Source organism: Muntiacus reevesi, chromosome 13 (assembly GCF_963930625.1).
Source record: "Muntiacus reevesi chromosome 13, mMunRee1.1, whole genome shotgun sequence".
NCBI lineage: Eukaryota > Metazoa > Chordata > Mammalia > Artiodactyla > Cervidae > Muntiacus > Muntiacus reevesi.
Genome location: NC_089261.1, coordinates 783,585 through 803,709, shown reverse-complemented (window position 1 = coordinate 803,709; position 20,125 = coordinate 783,585). Strand labels below are relative to the sequence as shown.

Below are 20,125 nucleotides of genomic sequence, written 5' to 3'. Positions count from 1 at the left end.
GGCCGGAGACCGTTCCTCCCGTAGTGCCGGGGGCCCAGCCGGCAGAGTCTGCGGTGGATGGGAGGCCCTGGGAAGCCGGGAGGCTGGGCCTGAGCCCAGGGGCTGGGGGGTGGAGGCTGAGTCCTGCCCGAGTGTCCCTTTAATAGCTTCTGGCTTGGCCCTGCTTGGCGCCTGCTTCAGCTCCCCGTTCAGCTGTGGCTGCAGCTGCCGTGCTGACTCACGCAGCCTGGCCGCCAGCAGGAGCTGGGAACATGGGCTCCCCAGGCGCCGGGGTGGGCTGGGGGCTTCTGGATTACAAAACGGAGAAGTATGTGATGACCCGGAACTGGCGGGTGGGCGCCCTGCAGAGGCTGCTGCAGCTGGCGGTCGTGGTCTATGTGGTGGGGTAAGAGAACAGCTCCCGGGTGTGCTGGCTAGAGGGGTCGCGGCGGGGCTGAGGGCGAAAAACAGTCTTCAGGGTCTGGGCTGCTGGTTGGTGGGCAGGGCAGGAGGTGGGGAGAAGGAAGGCTCTCCATCTGTCTAGAGGCTGGGGGTGTCAGAGCAAGTCCCGTGCTCAGGTGCCTCCCTGCATCCTTTCCTGGGCCTTCTTCCCAGCCCTGTGCTGGACGCCGGTGCACAGCAGGATGGACCCCCTCCCCACACCGGGGGCCCTTGGCCGGGCAGGAGGCGGTCCCTGACACTCGTGAGAGCTGGAGCACTGAGGACCCCAGGAGAGACCACCAGTTCAAGCTGGGTTGGGGGCGTCTTTGAGGAGGAAGCCGGATCTAGATAGGGCAGGGGAGGGTGTTGGCTGGTGAAGGAGGTGATGGTGGGCGTCCCCAAGCCCATGGGCGCACAACAAGGGCCCTGGCTCTCTGACGTGTGGCCGGAGCTCCGGCCTAGCCAAGGAGTTTGGTGCGGAAGACCAGGTGGGGCCCCTGAGCCCCGGGCTGGGAGCCAGGAGGCCGTGGGGGAGAGGGCTGGGGACGCACCACGCTGCCCGTCTGTCCTCCCCAGGTGGGCCCTCCTCGCCAAAAAAGGCTACCAGGAGCAGGACCCGGACCCCCAGGTCTCTGTCATCACCAAGCTCAAGGGGGTCTCCGTGACCCAGATTGAGGAGCTGGGGAACCGGCTGTGGGACGTGGCTGACTTCGTGAAGCCACCACAGGTGGGTGACCCGGAGCTGCTGCTGGCTGCTGCCCCCTCTGACCGCCCCCTCCCACCGTGAGCGTGCGCAGGGGTGACAGGGCGCCGGCCCTGGAGGGGCCTCGCAGAGCAGTGGCCTTCCCGTGGAGGAGGAGATGGTCAGGAAGCCCGGCCAGAGGGACGCGTTCTGCAAGCCTGCATCCGGAACGGGTGGAGGACACGCGGTGTGTGTGCACCGCGGAATGCCGCCTCTGCCTGCTCGGCCGCTCAGCCTCGTCCTGCTCTGGGCGACCCCGTGGCCTGTAGCCCACCGGGCTCCTCTGTCCATGGGATTCTCTAGGCAAGAACACTGCAATGGGATGCCATTTCCTCTTCCAGGGGATCGTCCCAACCCAGGGATCGAATCCTTGTCTCTCATATCTCCCACATTGGCAGCAGGTTCTTTACGGCTAGTGCTCCTGGGAGGCCCCCCAGGGGAACGCTCCTCAGCCAGAGAAAGAATGAAGTAATGCTGTCCGCAGCTACGCGGATGGGCCTGGAGACGCTCAGACAGGGACAGACGATCTCACTTACTTGTGGAGCCTAGAATGTGACACATTCTAAGTGTCACATCTAATCACATCTAATGTGATACATTCTAAGTGAACGTATCTACGCGCAGAGTCACAGCTGAAGGCCGCAGACTTGCGCCTGCTGAGCTGGGGGCGGTGGTGAGGGAGGGAAGGACTGGAGCTTGTGATCAGTAGATGCGAACTGTTACAGAATGGATAAGCAGTAAGCTTCTGCCGCATAGCACAGCAAACTCTATTCAGTATCCTGTAATAAACCACGATGGAGGGACCTCCCTGCTGGTCTAGGGGTTAAGACTCCGCCTTCCCGAAGCAGGGGCCCAGATGTCATCCCTGGTTGGAGAACTAGGTCCTGCCTGCCGCGACTGTAGATTCCCACACCGCAGTGAAGATCCCGTGGGCCGCAAGTTTAAAAATAATTTTTAAAAAACATTATAGAAAAGAAAAAACCAAAAAGTCTGCGTCTGGAAAGGACAGGCGTGTCGGAGCTCAACACGTGAGCTTGGGGGTGGGGTGGGGGCACGGGGGGCCGCTCCTCCTCCGCCCCCCACCACGCCGTGTCTCCTGCCCCGCCTCCCGTCACCCAGGTTGTCCGCCCCTCAGTCTCCTCCGCTGTCCTGCTGACGCCCAGTTTCTAACCCTGGCGGCCTCCGCCCGAGCACAGCTGCCTCCCAGGGGCAGGCCCGCCTCATCAGACGGGAAATCACCTCCCGCCCCCAGCGTGGCCTCTCGTCCTCCAGTGACGTCCCCCCGTCCACGTCGGGTCCACTGGACACCCCCTGCCCCTCCCTCCTGTTCGTTCCACTTCCTAACAGCTCTCACGGCCGCCCGCGCCGTCCCTGGGTCGGGCTGACGGAGGCCTTCTGCTGGGTCCCCATGCAGCAGCCGGGCTTGCCACACTGGAGGCGTTTCCCTGGGGCTCAGGGCTGATGACTTGATGGATCCAGGGCCCCCTCCCTGCACGAGCCGAGCTGCCAGCTTCTGGCCTCTCCTGGTGGGGGACAGGGAGCAGAGACCCACCCTGACGCTTCTCTTCCAGGGAGAGAACGTGTTCTTCTTGGTGACCAACTTCCTTGTGACGTCAGAACAAGTCCAGGGCAGGTGCCCAGAGGTAAGACTGCCCGAGGGCTTCTGCCCAAGGTCCCTAGTTCCAGAGTCTGTCCCCGCGAAGCGTCCGGACCCTTCCTCATCCTGGTCCCGCCTCAGGGGAATTTTGGAGGTTGTCAAGGTAACAGGCCTCAGGTGGACTCTGACAGCCAGAGGCAAGCTGGAAGACCACCGCCCTTTCCTAGACACAGCCTCTATTAATGTTCCCCGGGGGCAGCTTCCGTTTCTGTGAGCAAACAGCACCTGCTGCCCGTGCCAAGCTCAGGGTCGCCCACGACCTCTGCGTCCTTTGCCCTGCAGCTGTGGTCCCCGCCATCTAGAAAACCTCGCCGTCCCCAGAAGCCGCACCGTTCCTCCTCGCCTGAGGGTGTCCCAGGGTCCAGCCTCTGCCACAGAGCCCGCTGACCCTTCTCCCCAGCTGCGGACTTTTTATCCGAGTTTTTTCAAATTGTGATAACATACACGTAACATCAAAATTACCATCTTAACCGTGTTTAAGGGTTCAGTTTCCTGGCTGTGGGTTTTGCTTGAAGAGTCCTGACCCAGGACACTGCCTTGGAAGCCTACCTCTGTGGTGACACTTTTCTTTCATCGAGGCTAAAGCGTAATCACTGGCTGGCTGGAGAGAAAGGGTGCGGTCAGCTGCCCCAGCCCTGCTGGGCGGTCCCGTCTCTGTTGCTGGGTGCCCATGTGCGCAGTGGGCCCACCTTCCCTTGGCAAACACGATGTCCTGGCCTTTGCAAACGCTCACGTCTGGTCTTGGTTCAGTGTGTGGACTGTCCTGAAGTGTTGCTGGGGCTGTGGTTCTGTCTTTTCTGGAATCCCTGGGATTCCTCTTTGTTCCATGTCCTGGCTACGGACACTTCCTGTGAAACGGCGGGGGCCGGGCTGTAAGGCATCAGATCTGACCGCCGCCTTCCTCAGAGCTGCTCCTCTGGGGATCCTGGTGGGCTGGTCCTCCCAGCACACACGCTGTGCTCTGATGGTGCCACAGGCTTCAGAAACCCGCAGTGCCTCCCCCGGGGCCTGCAGAGCCCCACCTGCACACGCCAAGGAACTCCGGGGCAGACAGCCCGGCCACCAAGGCAGGTCCTGGGGTGGCGCAGAGGCTGCAGCTGGGAGTCCCCGGGAGGGCCTCTGCCAGCGCTGGGGGCTCAGGCAGGGCTTCCCGCTGGGCCCCAGGCTCTACGGGGGTCTTCAGGCTGTCCAGGCAGAGGGGACTGCGTGGGCAAAGGCCCCCATGTCGGGTGAGGCCTCTCGGGAGTCACCTGCTGCTCGGTGGGGGCGGAGTAGGGGTGGCGGTCCCAAGGGCCCTGCGGAGGAGCTGGGCTTGATCACAGGAGCATGGGAGTGCGGGGGGCTCAGGGGAGGAGTGCTCCATCTTCGGTGTCTTGGAAGGGGCCATTCGGGAAGCCGGAAGGAGGAGGACGGGGCCTGGGGGTGCCCACGGTGGCCCAGCCAGGCGGAGAGGAGGGGCAGACGTGGGACAGAGGTGGGGACCCTGAGGCCGGGCAGGTGGCCCCGCGCTGTCCTCCGTCGGCTCAGCTCGTTGGGCCCAGAGGCCTCTGACCACCAGTGTTCCCCACGCTGCCCTGAGCTAGGTGCCCTGGGCAACGGCGTCCAGGACCAGCCAGGACAGAAGCGCAAAGCCGCGTCTGCGAGACTGGGTCTCCCTCTGGCGCCTGGAGCCTCCCCTGCTGGCTGACCCCCAGAACTCCGTCCCCGCCTGCAGGCAGCCACGGCCCCGTCTTACAGGAGAACAAGCGGGATGGGGCGAGCCTGTGTGCTCCCGGGCCGTCCCACCGGGGCTCGCCCACGGTCCGTGCCCAGCGGCCCCACCCGGCACGCCCTCAGCCTCCCCGCCGCCCAGCACCTCCCCTGCTCCGTCGTCTGAACTGGACCAGAGCCACTGGGCCTGGCCGCGTCACTCCCATCCCCTCAGGAGGAGCGGGTCAGGAGTCTTGCCCAGCCTTGGAACTCCGCCTGCACCCGTCTCCCGCTGCGGCTGCCCGCTGCGTATTTATCTGCAGCCTCCAGCTCTCTCGGGTGCCCCCAGACTCAGAGAACCCGGAGGGGCTAAGGCAGGAAGGGGCGTGTCCCCCTGTGCGGGCCAGGCTCCCCCAGGGAGGCCCCTCCAGGCCCTTGGCGGTCTGCTCTCCTCCCCCAGCACCCGTCCATCCCGCTGGCTAACTGCTGGGCCGACCAGGACTGCCCCGAGGGGGAGACGGGGACGCACAGCCACGGTAAGCGGGCCCACCTTCCAGGGCCTCCAGGGGACCCTGGGTGGTCTGTGTCTCTCCTTCCTGTCAGCCGCCCTCCCCCCACCCCTGCCCAGGCCCCAGGGAGATTCGAGGGCCTGGGGTTTGTCCCGTGTTTTCAAGGCATGAAGACGGGCCAGTGCGTAGTGTTCAATGGGACCCACAGGACCTGCGAGATCCGGGGCTGGTGTCCAGTGGAGAGCGGTGCTGCGCCCGTGTAAGCCCCCCAGGCCCCGCCCCGCCCCCCGACCACGGAGCCTGCCTCTCACGACCCCTCTCCACCCCGCAGGAAGCCCCTGCTGCTCCAGGCTGAGAACTTCACCCTGTTCATCAAAAACACCGTCACCTTCAGCAAATTTAACTTCTCCAAGTAAGCAGGCATGGGGTGCGGTGGGGTGCGGTGGGGTGGTGGGGGGCTGGCAGACCGAAGACCCTCCTGCCCCCTGTCCGTCCTGACTGCCGCCCACCCCCTCAGGTCCAATGCCCTGGACACCCAGGACTCCACCTACTTCAAGCTCTGCCGCTATGACCCCCGCTCCAGCCCCGCCTGCCCCGTGTTCCGCATCGGGGACCTCGTGGCTGCAGCCGGAGGGGTCTTTGAGGATCTGGCACTGCTGGTGGGTCCCTGGTGGGCGGGAAGCGGTCCCTGGTGGCCCGGGAGGGCCTGAGAGCCGCTGGGGCAGTGCGCGCTGTGTGCAGGGCGGGGCCGTGGGCGTCCACGTCCGCTGGGACTGTGACCTAGACGGCGGGGGCGCTGACTGCCGGCCCCAGTACTCCTTCCAGCTGCAGGAGCGGAGCTACAACTTCAGGTGCGGCCCCTTACCCCCACCACCTGCCCCCAGAGCCCTGGATGCCCGCTGTGGGGGCGGGTGCCAGGGCCCCCAGCACAGGCTCCATCCAGCCTCCACTCTGCACCCCCTCTGCCGCTGGGACCCCCGCCCCTCCTCCCCAGCCCCCCCCCCGGACGGTCCCCCCAGAGCCCTGGATGCCAGCTGTGGGGGCGGGTGCCAGGGCCCCCAGCACAGGCTCCATCCAGCCTCCACTCTGCACCCCCTCTGCCGCTGGGACCCTCGCCCCTCCCCCAGTCCTGCCTCCAGCACTCCCTCCATCACACAGGGGTCTTCTTATTTTACTTTTTCCTTTAGATTTTATTTTTAAAAGTTCCAAAGTCTATAGAAGAGTTCAAAGATTAGTACCTTGAACACCCATGTCGCCTTTGAGAAAAAGAATCTAATGACTTGAGTTTCCTGAACTGTGTCAACAATAGTCCGAAAACTTTCTATTTTCTAATCCAAGGTGTGGTCAAGGAACTTGCACTGAACTTATTGTCACGTCTGAGTCCCCCAAGCAGAACCCACCCCACCCCCGGGGATCCTGTCCTGCCACCTCATGTCACCTCATCATGTGTTTACACACACATGCATGCACATGCTCACACATGCACACGCACACACGAGCACATGTACACGCTCGCACACAGATCACATGCACACACGCATGAGCACACACGAACACATGCTAACACATGAGCACACGCATGTATACACAAACACACACACACGAGCACATGCTCACAGGCTCACACAGCCCCCAGGTCTGGAGGCGACAGCCTTGACTGCTACCTGGGCCTCACCTGGCCTGGCTGCCCTGACCACCCCCACCCCCCTGCCTATGCTTTTTGTAGAACTGCTTCTCAGCCTCTGGAAAACCAACCCGAGAGCCCCTGTAGAAAGCCTTTTCTGGTTCCCAGGGGAGAGTGAGGTCCCCCTCTGGACCCCAGAGCCCTGGGCCTGCGCCCAGCTCCCCCATTGGTGTCTGTTTAGGGACCCTTCTGCCCCATCCCCTGGGCAGGCAAGGAGCTCCTGAGAGATGGATCCCAGCTTGCATTGTCCCCATGTCCTCGGCAGCCTCTTGGGACACTGAGCAGGGATGGGGGTTTGTGGGGTCAGCAGGTGAGTGGGATGGAGGCTGGGAGCGGGCCGAACAGGCCACAGCCTCTCTTCTGCCCCCAGGACAGCCACTCATTGGTGGCAGAGCCCGGGTGTGGAGGCCCGCAGCCTGCTCAAGCTCTACGGGATCCGTTTCGACATCCTGGTCACAGGGCGGGTAGGTGGGCAGGCGGGGGTGGGGGCGACGGTCACGTCACTGGGCGGGTGCGGGCGGGCTGGTGGGGTGCCGGGGGGTGGGGACAGGCACGGCTCAGGGCTCACCCCGTCTCTCAGGCAGGGAAGTTCGGGCTCATCCCCACGCTTATCTCTCTGGGCACGGGAGCAGCCTGGCTGGGCGTGGTGAGTGCGGCGAGGGTGGGCAAGCACGCACCTGGCCCGCCCGACGGTTGGCTGGCCCCTGATGTCAGGTCTGGTTGGGGGAGGCCTGGGGGGTGGGCCCGGGGCACAGCTCAGCCCTGCTGCCCCCAGATCACCTTCCTGTGTGACCTGCTGCTTCTGTACGTGGATGGAGAAGCGCACTTCTACTGGAGGACCAAGTACGAGGAGGTATGCTGTGCGCGCCGGGGCCTGGGCGCTGCCTGTCTGGGGCCTCAGCCCGAGCCCCGACCCTCTGCCATCGTCCTCAGGCAAAGGCTCCAAAGAGGACCGCCCGCCCCGAGCAGACGGAGCTGGCACCCGCACATCCGCGCCCGGCTGTCCAGGGGCCTTAGAGGGGGTCCGGCGCCTGTCCTGACGGCCACGGCTGCTTCCGGGAGCTGGACACCGAGGCCGTGGCCCCACTGGACGGCCCGTTCCTGAGGCCTGCTCCCTGCTGGTGGGGGCTGGGGCTGGGAAGGCGGGGGCCTCGCCTTGGGACCCTCGTGGACGGAGCCCCCAGGACTAGGACAGGGTGGAAGGACGATTCCTCCCGGGGCGGGGAGTGGCCCAGAGCCACCTCTGCAGAGACCTGCGGCAGGGTGCCGTCCCGGGGCTCCAGCTGCGTCTGTGCGGAAAACCCTCTCTAGCTCTTCACCAGGATGCCCAGCGCGGCCCCCGCACTAGTGGTCCGCACAGCCCCTCCTCTGGCTGTACAGACCCCAGCCCTCTCCTTGGTCAGCACCCCCATTTTGAGCCCCCATCTCAGAGCCCCAGGGTCTGAGGCAGAGTGTCTCTGCTGCTGGGATCCGCTGCTGGGATCCTCTCCTGGAATTCAGACTGGGCCAGGCAGACGGCCCAGCCCTTCCCCGTGGCAGCCCTCAGGCTCTGGGGGGCTGGGACTGACAGAAGACCAAGGACAAGCTTCTCCGGTGATGGGCTAAGCCCCCTGGAGACACCCAGCCCATCCCCTGGAACTGTGCGGGTGGGGAGGAGTGGTGGGAGAGGAATTCTCCGCTGCCCAGGGTCACCCCCGGGGCCAGCCTGCAGCAGCGGTTCTCTGGAGGCTGTCCTCCGGGAGTGGAGCCCCAAGGCTGGAAGAAATGTCCCAGACAAGCCCCAGAGGCCACGGCAGTCTGGCCAGGGTCTGGTGTACAGTCTTCATGGGGTCTGGGTATGGGTCCCGCCTGCTGGACTCCTCCTGGCAGAGGTTCGGGGGGTGCCCGCGTGGGAGGCCTGGGGCTCTTTCTCACGGGGTCCGGCGACCAGGCGTGCTGCCCGCGGCCAGGGCAGTGATGCGGGCCAGCTGTGGAGGGCCAGCGCCGGGCTCAGGCTGGGTTCGAGCCGCCTCTTGATCCCCAGAGCAGTGTCCCAGGGGGCGGGGGGTGGGGGACGTCCTCAGGGTCAGGGTGAGGGGTGTGAGCCCATGCGTGGGCCCAGACAACGCTGATGGACGGCTGCAAGGTCGGGGAGTAAAGCCTGCCGAAGCCACAGCTTCCCGCGTGCTCCTTACAGGCAGGGTCGGGGCAGGTGGTGTCTGCGGGGGCTCAGCATCGCCCAGGAGACCGGCGGGCCGTGCGGGCTGGGCCTGGGCCCTTCCCAAGGACCAGAGGTGGGGGGAGAGCCGGAGGGCACTTGGGGCGGATTCTGGCACTCGGGTGCCCAGTCTGGGAGGCACCAGGGTCTGAGCCTGGAGGCCTGGGGCCTCAGTCTGCACATGCCGCACCCATGGGTACGTGCCCGAGGCGCGTGTGCTCACGCGGGCGTGCCTCTGCCCCCCAGGGGGACCTCAGGCACACGCCACGCTCCCGGGGAGCCAGGGAGACAAGGACACCCCGGAACTCCTCTGCCCTTCTAGGCGGCCTTCCCGGGGCCCGGGCACCTACGTCGGGCCCGTCCCCCAGGGGAGGGAAGCCTGACTCTGCCCCTCTGTGCTGGCGTGGGGGGGGGCTGTGGCATCCTCAGAGGGGCAGAGGGCGCTGGCCTGAGTGTGCTCAGCCCAGGGCTGTCCGGAGCCGGCACCTCCCCCGTGCGGAACCCCAGCACCCCTGCTCCACCCTGACAATCGAGCGAGCCCTTCCCGGGAGCCGGGGAGGACCCGGTGCCTCAAGATCCACGGACGTGACACGGCCACACGGCTGGTTGAACGGTTCCTATTGTGGGTCACCGACACAGGGCGTCTTCCCCACTCGCCCAGAAGCTGGAAGGGGTCGCAGAGCCCACCGCCCCAGAGTTGGCCATGCCCACTCCAACAGCAGTGTGCAGCAACGACCCCTGAACTAGAGTCTGCAGGTCCCGGGGCCCCCCGTCAAGATGGCAGGCCTGCAAGCCTGCCAAGCTGCCCTGGATGGAGGGTGGGCAGCTCTCACGGACTGCCAGGGCCCTGGGCCGGCGCCCGACCTGGGTCCTGCGCCGTCTCCTCCGGCCTGCCGTCGGGGAAAGCCACGTAGTGGGCAGTGACCAGCCCCGGCGGCTCCCGCCAGTTCTCCTTGCTGTGCCAGATGCCATAGCCAAAATACACCAAGAGTCCTGCCAGGGCGGTGCGAGCGTGAGCAGCAGGCCCCAGCCCTGCTCACCCGCCTGACCACTCCCCCCCGCCCCCGAAAGCAGGCCCCGGGTGCCCCAGCCCAGCCCCCGACTCACCCATCAGCAGCCAGATGGTGAAGCGCACCCAGGTCAGGTAGCTCAGTTTCAGCATCAGGCAGAAGTTGAGGACGATGCTCAGGGCTGGAATCAGGGGCACCAGGGGCATCTGGGGGGGCAAGGGCAGGGCTGGGCTGGCTGCAGGGGCCCGCCGGCCCAGGGCCCGCTTCTGCAGGCCTCCGAGCCTGTTTCTGCCTCTGGAGACTGTGGAGCCTGGGGCCCACCTGCAGACACGGGGACATGCCCGGCGGAGGACGCGGGGTGGTGGGCTGACGGCAGGTACGGGGGCGGCGGGGGGTTACCTGGAAGGTGTCCTTCAGGCGCTGCTGCTGGTGGGCCCCCAGAACGAGGAGACTGAGCAGAAACGCGACACCGCCGCACAGCAGCAGCAGGAGGTAGGCCCAGGGCGGGAGGTGCAGGACGGAGTTCCCCAGCATCAGCCCGCAGCCCAGGGTGAACGCGGAGACCACCAGCCCGCAGATGGCCCAGCGCGCGGCCGCGCCGGGGCTGGCCCTGTCTAGGAAGCCCAGGTAGGGCCTCAGGGCTGGCCGCAGCCACCCTGGCTGGGGGCCCTGCCCCGTGCCCACCAGCTCCAGGTGGTCAGAGAAGGAGTTGTACTCCACGGCCTTCGGGCCGGAGCCGGCCAGGCTGGGCGAGCTGGACTGAGAGGCTGCCTGGAATCGCAACACGAGCACGCTGATGGCCACAAAGGTGTAGGCCAGCAGCGTGCCGATGGACAGGAACTGCACCAGGGCTTCGAGGTCCAGCAGCAGCGTCACCAGAGCCGTGAGGGCCCCGAAGACCAGGATGCCCAGCAGAGGCACCTGCGTCCGGGGGTGCACGTAGGCAAACGCCTTGAAGAAGAGCCCATCGACGGCCATGGCATAGATGATGCGTGGCAGGCAGAAGAGGCCGTTGATCTGGCTGGTGGTCATGGCTGCGGCAGAGGGTGAGGGCTGGTCAGCGCGCCCAGCAGGCAGGCACCCCAGAGGCTGTGGCAGGGGCCCCTGGGAGCCTGTGCCTGAGTTTATCTGGGTTCTCGGAGTGAGGCTGAGTGCTTGCAAGGTGCAGGGCGGTCACCCCTCCTCCAGCCCAGGAATGGGACACCTCAGCCTAGGTTGTGGGCCGGGGGCAGGGGCGGCAATCTCGTGAGGGTTGAGTCCCTGTGAAGAGGAAGCACGTGCCCAGGCCAACATCCCCCTCATAAGGGGGCCAGCAGGTCCCTGCCCACAAGCCTGGGTGGAGTCTAATAATCAGCACCTCCCTGGGTTGCAGCTGGTAAAACTGAAGCCCAGACAGAGATGTGTGTCCCGCCTCAACCAGCCCCGGGAGACCAGGGCAGGACCCCACTCACCACAGATGGAGCCAGTCGCCACGAGGTAGCCGGCCCAGCCGTAGCCCCGCTGGTAGAAGGCGTCAGCGAGCGCAGAGTTAGGGTTCAGGCTGTGCCAGGGGGTCATGAGGGTGAGCACGGTGGAGACCAGGATGTACGCGGCGGCCGCCAGCCCGAGCGACAGGGCGACGGCCAGGGGCACGGCGCGCTTCGGGTCCCGGGCCTCCTCGCTGGAGGCGGCAATGACATCGAAGCCCACAAAGGCGTAGAAGCAGGTCGCCGTGCCAGACATGATGCCGGAGAAGCCGAAGGGTGCAAAGCCGCCCTCCCCCTCACCCCAGTTGCTGGGCCGGGCGAGGATGAAGCCCAGGACGACAATGAAGAGGATGACGAGCATGCTGACGGCCGATAGGGTGTGGTTGAGCCAGGAAGAGACGCGGGCCCCGCAGGAGACGAAGGCGGAGGCCAGAAGGATGATGCCGGCAGCCAGCCAGTCTGGACTTCTGGCCAGAAAGGGCACCTGCCAGACGCCCAGGTGGGCCTCGGTGAAGTTCTGGATACGGTGGTCGAACATGGCGTCCAGGTAGCCGCTCCAGGCGCGGGCCACGGCGGCACCGGCGATGACGTACTCGAGCACGAGGTTCCAGCCGATGAGGAAGGCCCACAGCTCGCCCACGGACACGTAGGTGAACAGGTAGGCAGAGCCCGTGCGCGGCACGCGGGCCCCGAACTCCGCGTAGCACAGGGCCGCCATCAGGGAGGCCACGGCGGCCACGGCGAAGGACACGATCACGGCGGGGCCGGTGGTCTCCTTGGCCACGGTGCCCGTGAGCACGTAGAGGCCGGAGCCCACCATGGAGCCCACCCCCAGCAGGGTCAGGTCCAGCGTGGACAGGCAGCGCCGCAGCGACGTCTCCACGCTGCTGTCCTCCAGCGGCTTCTGCCGCTTCAGCCTCTGGCAGAAGCGCACCAGGCCGGCAGCGCAGGGCCGTCCCGGGGCCATGGTGGGCAGAGAGGAGCAGAGCGGAGCCCCGAGCCAGCTGCAGGCACCTACCAGGGCCAGAGAGGAGTGACGGGCTGCCCCGCCTGCCGAGCGATCACACCCTGGGTCCCAAGTGCCCTTAACAGTGGGCTGCCAGAGGGCTGGGCTAGGCTGCGGGTGGGCGGGAGAGCCTTCTGCCTCCAGGGCAGGGCAGGGAACCTAGCGGAGCTGAACCCGGGCGTGTTGTGGGAGGGGGGAGGGTGGGCTCGAGGGCGCAGAGAGGCAGCCCCAGGGAGCCAGACTGGGAGCCCAGAGCCAGGTGGAAACCCGAGGCTTCCCGGGAGCTGGGCCAGGCCTCCAGCACCCGGAACAGGCGCTGGGCGTCATCCGGGTCCCCCTCCCCCGCCCCACAGGCCGGAGGAGCCACGCAGCGGCCCGAAGGAAGGAACGGGGATCCCAGGCTCCTGGCTGCGCCCCTGCCCCTGACTTGCCGCCGCCGCCCCTGGCGACATCCCTGCTGCCTCACTGCCCCATCCTCAGGTACCCGAGCCTTCGCCTCCTCCCTGCCCGAACCCGTGCCCCCTGCCACCCACCTGCTGCCGCCGCCGCAGCGCCACTCTGGCGCCCCGCCCGCGGTGCCGTCCTTCTGTGCGCAGAGCCCGCCCCCACCCCCCGGGCGCCTGAGCCAGCCTGGCTGCACCTCGATGACACACAGCCGGCCGCCCTCCCCTCCCTCACCCTGGCTCCAGGGGCGCCCCATCCCTGGGCCTGGTTCCCAGACGAGGAAGCCCAGGCCAAGGCGAGCGGGGTGCCCCTGAGCGGGTGTGGAGCCCACCTGCATCCCGCTGGAGCAGACTCCCTCCTTGATCCCGCCACCCCCAACGCTGGGGCTCTGGGACCTCCGGAGTCAGGCTGGCCCTGCTGAGCCGAGGCTGCAGGGCTGGCTGAGTGGCCAGCGGGGGGCGGCGGGCAGCCACTACATACACAGCCGAGAGGGCCTGTGAGTTGACAGGAGGCCCGGCTGGCTGTTCTGAGCCTCTGGCTGCAGAGCGTCCCAAAGGAGCAAGCAGTCTGCCAGGCACCACCAGCACCCAGCGCCCCCAGGCCCCTCAGATGCCAACGGCAGCCACTCCTAGCCGAGGGGCACCTGTGTCATGCCAGGGGGACCCTGGGGGATCCCAGGGCAGCCCCCCACTGGTGATGTCAGTGAGAGGCGCAACGTCCTGAGTGCCCACACCATGGCCAGTCCCGCGTCCCATCAAGTGACAGGCGTGTTTGTTTCTGGGTTGGAGGGGGGTCTTTGTCCTGCCCCTCCCATTTCTTTGAAAGTGAAAACATCAGTGTGACATTGTTCACTCCTTTGTGGAAGAATGGTGACGATCCATCCGAGCAAAGCCAAGCCAAAACAGGTAGCCACTTCCTCCAGTACTCATTTTCAGGCTCCTATGTGGCTTGTGGAATCAGGGTTTCAGGGGCCCCTGCAGTCTGTCTGGCTCAGTGGGCTCCTGACGGGATGGTGGGCTCCCGGCAACCTGATACCACGTGGGACATTGCCTTAGCCAGCCCCCTTGCTCCCTTGTGTTATTTGGCTGATTTTTTTTTTTAATGATAATGGTAGCAATTGTTATTTTTATTTACTTTTTGCTGTGCCTTGTAGCGTGGAGATCTTAGTTCCCAACCACAGATCAAACATCCGGGCCCCCTGCATTGGGAGTGTAGAGTCTTAACCACGGGACCACCAGGGAAGTCCCGGGCTGATAATGTCTTAAGGAGCTTCTCAGATGGGCTCCCACTTCCTGAAGGAAAGACGTCTGCCTTAATTTGCTCCCGTGTGGCCAGAACTGAGCGGGTATTTTTTGTTCTGAAGTGGCTCCAGAGAAACGCAGAAAAATGCATTTCAAACCCAGAGGGCTGGGCAGTTTTATACCAGGAGGTCCCGAGAGGCTTTACTGATGACCCTGAGAGAGCTGGTACGCGTGCCTCGGGGCACTGACTTCTTCTGTGCCCAGAGAAGTGCTCTTACCCATGCGTGATCGACACAGTAGACTAGCCTGCCAAGGGCATGGCAGGGACCCCTGTGAACAGACGCACACCATGAAGATGCAGCAAGAATACAGCACCAACAAAGGACTGCCCTGAGACCAAGCCCAACAAAGACATCACAAGAAAAGCACAGACCAACATCCCCTAGGAACGTAGACAGGACTTCAGTGGTCTGCTGGTTAGGACTCTGAGCTTCCACTGCAGGCGCACAGGTTCAATCCCTGATTGGGGAACTAAGGTCTTGTGGCAAAAAAAAAAAAAAAGGAGAAAATATAGACACAATTGATCAACAAAATACTAGCAAATCAAATCCAGGAATGTATAAAAAAAGAGCAAGTGAGATTTATCCCAGGAATGCAAGATTGATTTAATATATGAAAATCAATCGGTGTAGTACACTGTACTAACGGACAACAACCACATGATCATCTCAACAAACAAAAGAACGTTCAAGGAACTAGGAATCGAAGGACTGGCCTCAACCTGATGAAGACCATCTGTGAAAATCCCTGGGCTCCTGCGTTCAGCGGTGAAAGACTGCAAGCCTCCCCTTCCTGGTAGGAGCAAAAAGATGTCCACTCCTGCCTCTTGTTTTTGACATCTTACTGGAGGATCTAATCGCGGCAGCTCGGTGAGAAAATGACATAAAAGGAATCCAGATAGGAAGGAGGAAAACTGTGTGTAGTCACAGATGACATGACTCTATGTACTAGAAAATCCCTGAGAATACCCACACACATAAATATTAGAACTAATAGGCAGGTTCAGCAAAAGTACAGAAGATGTATGTTAAAAAAAATCGATTGCGTTACTACACACTAGCAATGAGCTATCCAGAAATGAAATTAAGAAAGCAATTCTCCTTACATAGCACCAGAAAGAATAAATTTATTTATAAACATGCTCAGAGTGAATTTAACAGAAGAAATGCAAGACTTATACCAGGAAATTTACCAAATGTGATTGAAACGAGGAAGACCTAAATGAGTGGAAGGCAGCCCATGTTCCTGGATTGGAGCCTTAACGCGCTCAAGACGCCAGTCCTCCCCAGAGCCGCCTGCAGATGCTGGTGGTCCCTACTCAGAGCCCAGCTGCCTATTGTGCAGAAGGCATCAGTCTGACCCTGAAATTCATATGGAGATGCAGGGGCCTAGAATAGCCAACACAGGGCTGAGAAAGAACAGAATTTGAGGACTTACACTTCCTTTATTTCTAAACTGAATATAAAGCTACGTCGTCAGGACTGTGTTACTGAAATCAGGATAGACGTGTTTTTTAAGTTAACCACTGATATTTTTACCAGCTCCACATGACCTTCTCCCAAACGTCATGTAGTTGGAACCATGCAGTATGCAGCCTCTTCAGATTGGCTGGTTTCGCTTAGTAATATGTGTTTAAAGGTCTTTTTTGGGGGGTGCCTACTGTCTTTTCATGGCTTGATGGCCCATTTCTTTTAGGGCTGCGTTGCATTTCTTGTCTGGATGTACAGCAGGGTATCCATTCACCTACTGAAGAACATTTTGGTTGCTTCTAAGCTTTGGTAAGTATGAATAAAGCTGCTATAAACATCCATGTGCAGCTTTTTCTGCGGACGTAAGTTTTCAACTCTTTTGGGTGAATATCAAGGAGTGTGGTTGCTCAGTCATGTGATAAGAGTATGTTTAGTTTTATGAAGAATCACCAGACTATGCTTCAGAGTGGCCATCCCGTCCTCGTCCCCGGCAGCACAGAGCAGGAGCTCCTGGGCGCCACGCGTCCCCAGCGCTTGGTATTATCGGCACATCGGATTTTGGCTGTTCTGGTGAGTGCGTCACGGTTCAGGTGATAAAGAATCTGCCCGCAAGGCAGGAGATGCGGGTTCATCCTGGGTCAGGAAGGTTCCCTGGGGAAGGGCATGGCTGCCCACGCCAGTACTCCTGCCTGGAGAATCCCATGGACAGAGGAACCTGGCAGGCTACAGTCCATGGGGTCGCACGGGGTTGGACACGACTTAAGTAATTTAGCACACGGGTGGGGGGCTTTGGGCTTTCCGGGCTGGGTCTAGATTGATCAGCCAAAGCAGAAAGACTGCAGCTTTGGCAAGTTTATCTGAGGATCACACAGGGTGGGGGGTCTGTTTCTGGGAGGTGGGAGAGAATGCCTATTCTCTCAGGAATTCCGATTACTTAGCTGTGAGTCTGTTATCTGGGGCATGCCCTCCTGGGCGGGGCTGGTATCTGTCCAAGATCCCTGCAGGCTTCATGACCATACAAATTGAAGACACGAGACAACAGTGTCGTAAACTCTCAACAAGCTTTTACAGGAAAACATAGTAGTAACTCTTCATGAATGCGGGTTAGGCAATGATTTTGTACAGATAGGTCCCTGAAGGAGGTGTAGGAAGCCCCTGAAGGAAGAGAACCCAATATAATTTCTTAACATAACTGGATTAACTGGAACCTAAGGAATGATGGTCTTCACACTGTTGACCCTCATGATCAAATCAACCAGGGTTAGGCTTTGTCAGCATTCTATGCTGAATTCCCTGCTCAAGCCCGTTTGTACCCTTACCTTATGTCTGCCTCGATTTTGCTGGTGGGAGAGAGACCGCTCCAGGAGATAACCTTGGAGCTGTCCTCACTTGCTGCGAGTAACATGCCTTCCTTCCCTAGCTCTTTGACTCGGTTATATCTTTTGGTTAGACACCCACCAAGGGGCCACCTGATGTGAACAGCTGACTCATTGGGAAAGACCCTGATGCTGGGAAAGATTGAAGGCGGGAGGAGAAGAGGGTGACAGGGAATGAGCTGGCTGGATGGCATCACCGATTCAGTGGACATGAACTTGGGCAAACTCTAGGACCTGGTAAGGGGCAGGGAGGCCTGGCGCGCTGCAGTCCGTGGGGTCAGACACAACTTGGTGACTGAACAGCAATAACAAGGGGCCAGTGAAGTTTCCAGGGATGTGAATGAATGAACATGAATGAATGAAGTTTCCCAAATGTGACACCAGAAATTCAAGCGACCCAAGAAAAATGTAGATGAGCTGAAATTCATCAGAGTTGAAAACTTCTGTGTTCACAGGATATCATCAAAAAGAAAGGGAAAAAAAAAGTTACAAGAAAAATAAATAAACAAATGCTATCATCAAGAAAGTGGAGAGGGAATTCCTTGGCAGCCGGGTCATTAGGACCTGGTGCTTTCACTGTGTGGTGGGGTGCAAGTTGGCAGCACGGCCCCCCCAAAAAGTGAAAAAGATAGAAATCCACAAAATGCGAAAGAGTTTTGCAAATCCTATATCCAATGAGGAGATTGTATCCAGAGTATGTAAAGAACTTTCACAACTCAATTTAAAAACATGCAAAGAATCTGAATAGACATATCCTTCTTTTTTTATTTCAAATTTTTTGGCTGCTCTGGGTCTTTGTTGTGACCCAAGGGATTTGCGCTGCGGCTTGCAGAATCTTTACTTGGGGGCATGTGAACGCTTAGTTGCAGCCTGTGGGATCTAGTTCCCTGATCAGGGGTCCAACCTGGGCCCCCTGCATCTTAACCACTGGGCCACCAGGAAAGTCCCAAAACATTTCTTCAAAGAAGATATACAGATGTCCAACAGGCACATGGAAACCCTCTTAACATCATTCATTATTAGGGAAAGGCACAGCACAGTGTGTGGCACCCCTAGCATGGCTGTCACCAAAGTCAGATAATAGTGTTGAAGATCATGTGGGGTCACTGGGACCCGCGTGCGCTGCTGGTGGGAATGGTAAGTTGGGGGCAAATGCTTTGGAAAACCACTGGGCAATTCCTTAAAATGCTAAACATGATGTTACTGTGTTGTAGCCGTGTTCCAGGAAATAGGCTCACTCAGAAAGACAATGCAGATAGTGGAGTGCAGTTATTATATTACACCGGCAGTCCCAAGGCAGAGTCTCCTCTTAGCCAAGGACCCTGACCAGTTTTTGTGAAAACCTTATATACCCTAAGTGTACGTGCCCAAACCCACCTCCCCAAATTCCCTGAAACTAGTCTGAACAAAGGAAAAGATACAATCAAACTTAACCCGTGATTCATATGCCTTAAGCCTAAGTAGTTAACAGTGGACAATTATCAATAGGCCTGTGGTCATACCCCAATAAACAGAATTTATGATTCTATTCGGTTACACAGATAATTAGGGTATTCTTTTAGGTGGAGAGTCTAGGTACGGGCCCTGGGGCTCTTCCAACTCAGGGGGCCTGGTTTTCCAGTTGGTATGCTGTTTCCATAGATACTGGGCGTATAGCTCGAAGTCCACAGTCTGGCCCAAGATGGAGTCCTGCTTTCAAGATGGAGCCTGTTCTGTTTCCTCCTTCAATTGTATCATCCAGACATAGCTCAGTTGGTAAAGAATCCTCCTGCAATGCGTGCAACCCCCGTTTGATTCCTGGGTCGGGAAGATCTGCTGGAGAAGGGATAGGCTACCCACTCTAGTATTCTTGGGTTTTCCTTGTGGCTCAGCTGGTAAAGAATCCGCCAGCAATGCAGGAGACCTGGGCTTGATCCCTGGGTTGGGAAGGTCCCCTGGAGAAGCGAAAGGTTACCCACTCCAGTATCCTGGCCTGGAGAATTATACGGACTGTATAGTCCATGGGGTCACAAAGAGTGGGACACGACTGAGCGACTTTCACTGTCACTTAGATATCCTGCTCCTACGTGTATACCCAAGAAATGAAAACATGCATCCATGCAAAGACTTGGAGGTAAGTTTTCACAGCAGCATTACTCAGAAGTGCCGAAAAGCAGAAGCAGTACAAACATCCAACTGACGACAGATCAGTAAATATGAAATATCCATATAATGGAATATGACTTGTCTATAAGGATCAAGTAAGTGGTGGGACTTCTGTGGTGGTCCAGTGGCTAAGACTCCATGCTCCCAGTGCAGGGGGTGTGGGTTCAATCCCTGGCTGGGAAACTAGAATTAGGTGTGCTGTGAGGTGTGGCCAAAAAAAAAAAGAAGTGGTGATACCACATAGATAAATCTTAAAAGCATTATGCTAAGTGAAAAAAACCAGCTACAAAAGACCACATATTGTATCATTTTATTTATGTGACTAGGCAATCCATAGAGATGGAGAGTAGATTAATGGTTTCCATGGGGGTTTGGGGGTAGGGGGTGGGAAGTGACTGCTATCAGGTACAGCGTTTCTTTCTGGGGTGATTGAAATGTTCTGAAATTAGATAGTGGTGATGGTTGCACAGTTCCATGGATATAAAAAAACGGAACTGTACATTTTAAGCTGGGGACTATTATTTGTTCATTCACTAAGTTGTGTCCGACTCTTTGTGACCCCATGCACTGCAGCACAACAGGCTTCCCTGTCCTTCACCAAGTCCTGGAGTTTACTCAAACTCATCTCCATTGATTTGGTGATGCCATCCAACCAGCTCATCCTCTGTTGCTCCCTTCTCCTGCCTTCAATCTTTCCCAGCATAAAGGTCTTTTCCAGTGAGTTGGCTCTTCAGATCAGGTGGCCAAAATATTGAAGCTTCAGCTATCAGCATCAGTCCTTCCAGTGATTATTCCGGGTTGATTTCCTTTAGGACTCACTGGTTTGATCTCCTTACAGTCCAAGGGACTCTCAAGGGTCTTCAGTTCTTTGGTGCTCCACCTTCTTTATGGTCCAATTCTCGAATCTGTACATGACTACTGGAAAAACCATAGCTTTGACTAAATGGACTTTTGTCGACAAAGTGATGTGCCTGCATTTTAATACACTGTCTAGGTTTGTCATAGTTCTT

At 59.9% G+C, this 20,125-nt stretch overlaps 2 protein-coding genes across 2 annotated transcripts; one reads left to right on the top strand and one right to left on the bottom strand.

The window, feature by feature from the left end:
* The first annotated feature begins 32 nt into the window (after positions 1–32).
* On the top strand, positions 33–8,732 carry P2RX6 (purinergic receptor P2X 6). The gene is given in 13 exon segments (XM_065904216.1): positions 33–385; positions 997–1,147; positions 2,734–2,805; positions 4,969–5,044; positions 5,183–5,276; positions 5,349–5,429; positions 5,535–5,676; positions 5,759–5,868; positions 7,072–7,165; positions 7,282–7,347; positions 7,477–7,554; positions 7,635–7,691; positions 7,693–8,732. Coding segments are annotated over 13 exon segments (1,269 nt in total). The 5' UTR covers positions 33–251; the 3' UTR covers positions 7,807–8,732.
* A 995-nt stretch (positions 8,733–9,727) lies between these two features.
* On the bottom strand, positions 9,728–13,177 carry SLC7A4 (solute carrier family 7 member 4). Its single transcript, XM_065904419.1, has 5 exons — positions 13,156–13,177; positions 11,360–12,388; positions 10,308–10,942; positions 10,006–10,114; positions 9,728–9,891 (listed from the first exon to the last, which is right to left on the bottom strand). Exons 2-5 carry the CDS (start codon positions 12,339–12,341, stop codon positions 9,728–9,730), a joined length of 1,890 nt encoding a protein of 629 aa, XP_065760491.1. The 5' UTR covers positions 12,342–12,388; positions 13,156–13,177.
* Positions 13,178–20,125: the final 6,948 nt, after the last annotated feature.

Bases quoted from the DNA above. Each gene is read 5' to 3' on its own strand.
- SLC7A4 (XM_065904419.1), bottom strand. From the start codon at position 12,341: ATGGCCCCGGGACGGCCCTGCGCTGCCGGCCTGGTGCGCTTCTGCCAG. The intron at 10,943-11,359 runs GTGAGTGGGGTC...CCTCTGCCGCAG, and splicing joins GGCGACTGGCTCCATCTGTG to CCATGACCACCAGCCAGATC. The intron at 10,115-10,307 runs GTAACCCCCCGC...TTGCCCCCCCAG, and splicing joins GCCTGAAGGACACCTTCCAG to ATGCCCCTGGTGCCCCTGAT.